We start from the raw sequence: 9,151 nt of genomic DNA on the forward strand, positions 1-9,151 counted from the left end.
ACATGAGCGTGCCCCAAGTCATGTTTAAAAAAAAAAAACATAAACAAAAATGCTGCATATATATCATATAATATACTAGACAACTCATATTCATAACTAAAACATCTTATTGAAACGTCTAAATAAATATATATAAATATATATATATATATATATATATATATCAACCAATTAATATTGTTTTGAGGCCAGAGCTACTGAGCTATAGGAATTATTAAATATTGAGCATGTACTTTAACGTTTCTTCAAATAGTAATTGATGGCTTTTGCTGGCGGAGGGGCGGGCTAGACGACGACATCAATGCTTTGCTATGGCGGAAATGGCGCAGTATGGTCGAAGCAGCCATCTTCTTCCTTTGAGGGTCGTTAAGGTTGTTGAGGTTCCATAGTAGCTGGTATTTGGAGACTACAGTTGCTAAGTCCTTGGCCATCAGAACAAGGACTTCCGCTTTTGTCTGACTTTTGACATGCTGGCTGCAGATTGGAAGTTCCGAGAACGTGTCTGATGCCCAATTGAGAAGCTCTTCCCCATAAATGTCACCTTTCCTGAGCGTCTTGGTGGTCATTGTCATTGCTGATGGGGTTGCTTTTCCAGATTGACTTTCACTACTTGTCGAGTAGGTCCATATACTCCCATCAATAATGAAGAGCATGCAATCCAGTGGCTCTCCCTTTCGGAAAACGAAACTATTCTGGCTATACATCACATGCTTCAGAAAGTCGCACATCAACTGCAACACTTTTGCATCCATATCTTTAAGCATTTTTACCTATACACAAGCGAGCAGATATATACATACATTAATCCATTGCTCAGTATATATATATATATCATCAGAACAACATTTTTAGTCCTATATATAAATGGGGTATATGTAGTAAAAAAAATTGATTCATTTATAAATTAATGTAGAGAGGTGGAGAGATTGAGCAACATACTGTCTCCAGTGGTTTCATGCAAAGTTGACGCTTTAGAGATTTTTTAGTTTCAAAGGGAAGCATAGAGAAGAAATCATTGTCGAGATGAGCATCTTTGTGTTCTTTCAAGTTTTGCGTCATGCTATTCATGATTTCTTTTCTCATTTCAGTAGGGACTTGAATATTCTTTGTCCATATTCTTATATTTGTCATCATCATCTTATTCTTCTGTCTTGTCTCCTCTGACTTTGTAGCTTCCATCTGCATAAAAGTCTGTCTCCCCGCCACAAACACACCTTGGTTACATTGGATAAACAGAGGCCCTGAATTAATTCAGCTCAAGGAATGGTCTAAAATTATAATATAGATATATACCAACCTGCACATTTCCAATGAGGTATAAAAACAGCAGCAAGCCAATGACAGAAATAAGAATTGCAAACAAGTTTTCCCACACATGCGTACTTGTTGTGAGATTCGTGCCAAAGTTACTGCAAAAAATTAGTCACATGATCAAGCAATATCAGAGATGCTGACTTTATATAAACAATTCATGTTGCTGAGTAGATAACTTTTTACTCTTTACTTGTAAAAATTGCTGATTGTCAATGCATATATAAGCAAACCTTAGATTTCGCAGGCCCCACCAAAAAGAGTAAAAGAACTTCTTTCCAAACTTTATATGCTCCGTGTTATGATTTTTAAGGGAATCAAGAAATATTCCAAAATTAAATGGCGGCGAAGCATTATCTGGAGTATCTAACGGGCAGTGCTCGTTCAACAATGTGATATTTCTTGAAGTAGTACTGTCGCAATAGAAACTATTCCGACATTCCCGGCGATTTGCACTATGATCACAGGCCTGGTACCAGCATGATGTCTCTCGTTGAATAGAAAAAAAGTACCAAAAAGCTCCGAGTATCTAAAAAAATGACAAATTAATTAACAATGATTAATTGATCATTAAGGAAAATCATGTAGGCCCGGGAGAGGGAGAAATCAAAATGTTATCTTGAATATATATGGTTTTTGTCTTATCCGGATTTTGTTTACCCTGCGGACGCAATGTTTCCTCAGTTTCTTCCTTAATTATATGCTAGCAAATGTCACTAGAATGCTATAGCAAAACATGCAGTCGGTGAATAGGAAGTATACATCTTAATATCATTTTTTGTCATGTTGTACTTTTTTGTTTCGGTAAATTTATTGACAGGTGAAAAAGAAATCTAAATCCTCAACATCTTTAAGTTGTCTTTTTGTACTCATGTATATATGCTTCAACAAGCAGGAGTGAGTGAGCGCATGTGATGTGGGTCTATAACAAGCATTGGATATAATCAGTACAACTGAAAGCTATACATCTGCAGGATAAACAAAATCTCCGGATTAGAGAAAAACTCCCTCTTTCTTTCTTCCTCAAATAATTTTATTTGAGGGACATCATTTAGGGTCTCTTACGATTTTTATTTGAAAGGATCCCTCAACTATATATATATACACATAAAATGTTTGGCAAATGCTCAAGTAGTAAGAGCAAGACTATTTACAAAGGAAAGTATTTGACATGATTCTCTCTTTGCAGACAAATAGTTTTTAACGAGTCAATTATGTATATATATTCCAAGAGCCAAATGTTATTAATTTACAAATAGAACTTTATAACTAGACTCACTCTACATATTTGCCCTATCTATGAGGTTCGAGAGCAGTAACCCCACAAGGCTGAAACGAGCAAACAAAATCTTTGGTGAGTCCAACATTTTTAAAAGAAAACTTCATTTTAAATCAGTAATTACTAAATAATTAAAATGAAATGACAATTGATGTGAAACTTACATGACTTGCAAGAATGTAGAGAAAGAAATTAAATAGGCCTTTAATCCACACTTCAGTAGTCGTTTTGAGTTCGTTAGAAAATAGGTGAAGTCGGTATATCCTTGGTAGATATTGACTAAGAAGAAAGATATTCAGAATCTTTTTATGCTCCAAAAAATATAGGGAGACCTTCGTGTTGTAAAAAGGAATTACTATTACCAGCTGGAGAAAATAAATAAAAATAGGTTAGAAGTAACAACTAGCTGGTTAAATAAATATTTAAGAGCTTTAAAAAAAAGAAGGAAAAAAAATGAAATTTTTTTAAGTTGTCTTACTTGCGGGATGGGAAGAAGAGCGAAAAAGTCAATTATGACGGAGACAGATAACCAGGGCAAGTTGTTGTGAACTATTTCCCTTGCAACTCGAATCAACTCGCTTATTTTTGATTTGGGATCCGAATGTCCTTCTCCAGTTTGTGGTGCCTTGGAATTGGAGGGTCCATTTGTAGTTTTATACACAAAATGCACCATGAAAATGAAATCCGTGACTGATCGTGAAAGAAGAGCAACTGTCCTCAACGTTGTGTCCATTCGAAGGCACTTGTTTTGCTGATGGATGATTGGAATGTAAAAGAGCAAAGGGTCCAGTGAGACAGCACACACACACGATATTAAAAATATCTTACTCCATATTGGACGGAATGGCCCCTCTGGATTACAAATTTCCATTATTGTAGCCTTTTTAACCGGTCTGGAAAACAACACATAACAAACAACAAATTGCACCACACCACCCATTAGAATCAGTTATATATATATATATATATATGCAGATAATTGGCTTTTAAAGCGTAAACTGAGATTGCAACAATTGTCATTGTCCCCAACGTAACGCAACAAATAAGTTAAGGTTCTGCGTGCATCATACTTACAAGTTACAGCCTATGCATGCATGGTCGATGAATTATATATATATATATATATATATGTGAAAAATAGAGAGAAAATATGCACCAACCCTTGTGTTTTCTGTGTCGGGTTCTCCATATCTGGAGCTTCTTTTGTTCCAACCATAACTGATCCTGTGATGTGATTGATTTGAGAGAGAGAGAGTGAGAGTTTAGCTTACAGCAATGGCACCTGCTATGGTTTAATTTAGGGGGCTTTTCAGTTTACAGGGTGGAGCAGAAGAAAGGTGGAATATGAATTGATTGGCAGAAAGAAACTGATGAAAGTGGCTATAAGTAAACTAACCCTCTATATAAGTAAACTGATGAAAACAAGGAAAGTGCCAGGGTAAAAACAGCAAAGGTAAGGCAGCATTAATATAGATGCTGGACAACCAACTAATGTGGCAGGCATAAGTTAATTACATGTGAATCTTGACTATTTTGTCCCTATGAACAATTTATAATTACAACGTATCATTAAATGCATTCTTTTTTTTTATTTGATTTAATATGGGTATAATTGGAAAATTATACAAACTTTGTTTTCTATTCCTACTCAAAACAAACATGGGAAAGGAAACAAAGTGAAATCTCCCTACATTTCCGACATTACCAAACGTGGAAAAGGAATCTTTCATTCCCATTCATTGGGAAATGACATGGGAAATAGTTGAATTATGGGACCCTAGAGTACAAAAGGGCGGAATCGTGTTTAGGCTCCCCTGGGCTTTAGCACAGTGAGGGTTTCGGCCCAAGTGTTTTTTGCCATGTATAATTATTGGGTTTTGTCATTAATAGCCCATCAAAACTAGCTTTAAAAAAGAGTAATGCTACACTTACCACATTATTATCCCACATTTCTATACAACATGATGTGGCATGTCCATATCATATGTCATATCAGTTAAGTGAATTAAGTGTATTTTAATAAATAAAATTAGAAAAATAGAAACTAGTATTTTACATGATGTGGTATGTGCACATCAGCCACCACATCATGTGGTATAAAATTGTGGTATAAAAAATGTGGTAAGACTAGTATTATTCAATCATTTAATATAGTTACATATATTTTAAATTTTTATTCTCCCCTAATTAAAGCACAAAAGTCATTACATATAGCTAAATCTATTTTATTATCCCCTAATTACAGCACAATTACCGATAGGAGTCTTTTTATCTTCACTCTCTCTTTTTCCTCTCCCTACATTGTCTTCTCCACAACAATTTTATGATTGCCAGATTTTTCATGGGTGTTAAACACAGAATCAACCCCTTTCCTCATGTTGGATGCCAATTTTTGTTCTTTGTCTCTTACGGCCTGCAAATAGTGGTCAATTTTGCAGCCAAAAAAAAAATAGTCCCTAAAATGTGGTGGAAAAAGTTACTTATCTGATAAAAAAAAACTTTATATCTTCATGGACTCCCTCAAAAATCTAACTATACTGTTCTTGTAAATCTGAAATAATATAATATTTAGAATCACAAATCAACTACCTTTCCTTGTTGTATGAAAAGGGTAAGAGGGAGGAGGAAGAAGAGGAAAGATTAAAAATAAATAAATAAATAAATCTTATGGGATCAGTGTATTAATTAGGGGAGAATGAAAATTTAAAATATATGTAATTGTATTAAATGATTTGGCATGCCACATCATCTTCCACATCAGATGGTATACAATTATGGTACAAAAAGATGGTCTCCCTAGCATTACCCTAAATGATTTGGCATGCCACATCAGATGGTATACAATTGTGGTAGAAAAAAGATGGTCTCTCTAGCATTACCCTTAAAAATTTCAGCGGAAGCATTTTTGCTCACCACTTTAATCAATGTGTACCCTCACCACCCTTCTTAACACTTGACACGTGTCTATTGATATAACAATGATTCCATAAATACAAAGCAAAGAGTTAACTATGACTATGGTTATGCCAATAGACTCGTGTCAAGTGTTGAAAAAGGTTGTGAAGGTAAACCTTGGGTTAAAGTGGTGAGCAAAAATATTTCCAAAATCTAGACCAGCTCTAATTACAACAACTGAGTCATTCTATAGTGACGATCTTATCTAAAGCATTGATCCAACGATTAAAATATAGGGTCTCATTTAAGGGCTTTAAATAAGGCACTCACTCCTTTCAAATAAATAAATAAATACGATTAGGCCATCACTATAAACCTAATGCAACTGAATAATAAACATTCCCAAGTACAACTAGGCCCATCATACTAGTATACCTATCTTTTTTTTTTTTTTTTTTTTTTATAATTATCTTCTCTCTTCTAATTTGTTTTTTCTTGCTAGAGCCCCATTTTTAAGTTATTACATTGTGGTTATTGATTTGGATTTTCTCCTTTTTCCCCCCCGCCTTTTTTAACAATAAAATTTAGCCCACTCCTTTGATCTTAGTTATGCCCTTGTTAATGTCACAAAGTATCCTGTTGTGACTGAGCAAAAATATTTTCCAATATTTCCCAATAAAATGACAGCTGGCCCTATTGAATTTAATTTTGATTATTAAATTATTTTGATGCCATATTGAGTGTATTGGGCTTTTTTATGAAGGTTAGGTTTGTTTTAAGAAATCAATGGCAGTTTTGTAATTTAAAAGAAGTTAAAAGCCTTTTTGTTATGTTGTAAATGAGCTTTGAGTGTGTTTCTAAAATTTATTTCATATAAATTTTTTTATAATTTGGGCTCATATATTGGGTATAATAGTGAATCTCCCAAAAATGAAACACAAAAAAATTGCCCAGCCAAAGTTTTTTTGCAAGTTGTTTTTTGCTAGGTTTGAATTTTTTTTTTGGGACGAAGGTTTGAAATATCTCATCACCCACTGCTTGAGAAATTAAATGCCACGTACGTGTTAGTTAGAAATTAAATTCTTCTCGTACATTTGAAATAATGCCTTGTTGGTAGCTGAAAATTTTATTATGTTCAATTTGTAATTATAGGAGGACTTGTCGGTGTTTTTTAAACGTGTATATCAGTTCTCCTGGGAGGTGTTGATGGAAGGGAAGGTCAAAAAACTTTAAAGATTTGGATGACCTGCAGTCCTGCTAACCCGCTTTTAGTCGATTGCGTGCAGAAAATGGACTTGCGCTTGATCTCTTTCAACTTGATATCGTGAAATATTTTTGCTCACCACCGCTTTAATCCAAGATGTATGTTCATCACCATTCTTAATACTTGACACGTATTTATAGGCATAATTATGATTAGTTTTTTTACTTTGATTTATGTAACCATAGTTATGCTTATTGACACGTGTCAAGTGTTAAGAAGGGTGGTAAACATACACATTGGGTTAAAGTGATGAGCAAAAATGCTTTCCCTAAAACTGTAAGTCCCAATTACTACAATATATACGTGGTGGATCCATCATCCACCTAAAGCTCCACACACCATAAATAATTGGCAGGTGGTCTCAAGTGTACCTGTATCTTTTGGGGTCTCTCTAAGAATCAATTCTTCTCTTGATTTGGATTTTTTTTCCTCAGTTTGGATTTCGACGTTCACTTTTGCTCCATGTAGTTCTAGTTGTGCTCGTGGAATAGACTAATAGTAATTGTAAGGCATAAGTTAATTACATGTGAATCTTGATAAAGGTGGTTGAATTATGAGACCCTAGAGTACAAATAGACTAATAGTTATTGTGAGGGAAGTTATGAAGGGCCAACTACCATATTGTACTAGTAGTGGCGGACGCAGGATTGTGACGTCATGGGGTCATAATGTGAAAGTCTTGAAATTTTTTTAAGAAGAAAATAACACTAAAAAACATAAAGATAGTACTTCCATTCATAATTCATGGCAAAACTTGTTTATGATGATTGTTAGTTTTTTTAAAAAAATTGTTGTCTTGCATTTAGTAATGGTATTTTCTTCTTCGTATTTTTGTGTTAGATTATGTGAAGACTCCAATGTAAGTTTCGAATAGGGCCCTTAAAATCTCAAGATCGGCCTTGGATTTTACCATCAGAAGTTTCTTCAGTATCATTACTTGAGTCATAACAAGTGAAGGCTTTATGCTTTCATTGCCACATTGTTTGTCTAAGTATTTATCTATATTGTTCGTCTGAGTATTTGAAGGTGTGTGAGCATTGCTAAACAATTATATAATGGACATAAAAAGAAGAGATATTTAGTCATATACCCATTATTAGCACTAAAACTAGAAATAAACCCTATACTATTTAATTTATATAAATAAACCCAAAAAATGACAACTGGCCCTATTTTATTTAATTTTGATTATTAAATTACTTTGATGACCTATTGAGTGTTTTGGGCTTTTTTATGAGATTTTTGGGTTGAGTTTGTTTTAAGAAATCAATGGCAGTTTTATAATTTAAAAAAAGTTAAAAGCCTTTTTGTTATGTTGTAAATGGGCTTTGGGTGTATTTATAAAGTTCATTTTATATATGGTTTTTTTATATAAATAATTTGGGATCCTATATTGGGTATAATAGTGAATCTCTCAAAAAAGAATGATTTTTCATTTGCTTGAGGAAAGTTCTCAAATGCAAATTTGGTGGGAACCTTGCTTAAGTTGTTACATGTATAGGAAAGTTCATTTTCTGATTTACTTCAACTTTTGAATTACAAAGAAGGAACAAATGCAATGAATTACATAGAAGGAACCAGAAGAATATGTAAAAGAAAGTGGCACATTAGCTCTGTCTTAATAATGAATGAAATCAAAGAATGTGCATGTGTAGGGCCTTTTTCTTCCCGCAGCATCACTGTGGGCCTAAGCTGCTGTAAATAGCAAAATAGATGAAATTGCCCCTTGAGCTTGAGTTCGAAGATCAAACCCCAAAAATGCTTCGAAGGACAGAGAAGCCTTAGGAAACACCTTGGTTACTTTCACCAATGAAAATAACAACAGCTTATAGATAAATTTTCTAGCTTGGCATGAGAAGCTTGTGACATGGGAGCAAAATTGTCATGAGTTTAGCACTGAAGAGAAAACTAAGTGTTCCTGGGGGAAAAAGGGGATTAAGGTAGGAGATAAAGAGTTTGCAAAGAGGTTTGGCTAAGAATAAGAAAAAAGAGAGGAATGGGTGGCTTGAATATTATTTCCGGTAGCTTGAGAGTGACTCTGTCAAATGCTAGAGCACTGTAAGGGGGAAAATGGGGAGGAGGATAAACAAAGAATGAATTTGCTGGGTGTTACAGGTGAGAGAGGAAGCTTACTCTCTGAAATGTGGGTTGTCTTTGGTTGGGTAGAAGAGGCCCCCTTTTATAGCCACTAGAAGCTGACATTTTCCAAGAAACCCTAATGGTTTCTATCCAATTTGGCCAAGTCTTTTCCTTCCTTTCTTCCCTCATCCCTTCAATCATCCTATTTTGGTGAAATCCACTTTGCCTATTTGCACAAAATCAGGGGTTTTTGGGAGCTCAAGGCCCCTTTCCCAGCTGCTTGAACTCCCACTTTCACCATCTCATTCTTTTCCTTTCTTCCT

General features: G+C 34.5%; 1 protein-coding gene across 1 annotated transcript; it reads right to left on the minus strand.

Moving 5' to 3' along the window:
- Positions 1-89: 89 nt before the first annotated feature.
- LOC107880408 (cyclic nucleotide-gated ion channel 1-like) lies at positions 90-3,938 on the minus strand. Its single transcript, XM_016791827.2, has 7 exons — positions 3,751-3,938; positions 3,069-3,483; positions 2,755-2,955; positions 1,545-1,840; positions 1,298-1,409; positions 940-1,191; positions 90-770 (listed from the first exon to the last, which is right to left on the minus strand). Exons 1-7 carry the CDS (start codon positions 3,804-3,806, stop codon positions 246-248), a joined length of 1,857 nt encoding a protein of 618 aa, XP_016647313.2. The 5' UTR covers positions 3,807-3,938; the 3' UTR covers positions 90-245.
- Positions 3,939-9,151: the final 5,213 nt, after the last annotated feature.

This window comes from Prunus mume, linkage group LG1, assembly GCF_029339155.1.
Source record: "Prunus mume cultivar Tortuosa linkage group LG1, ASM2933915v1, whole genome shotgun sequence".
NCBI classification, from domain to species: domain Eukaryota; kingdom Viridiplantae; phylum Streptophyta; class Magnoliopsida; order Rosales; family Rosaceae; genus Prunus; species Prunus mume.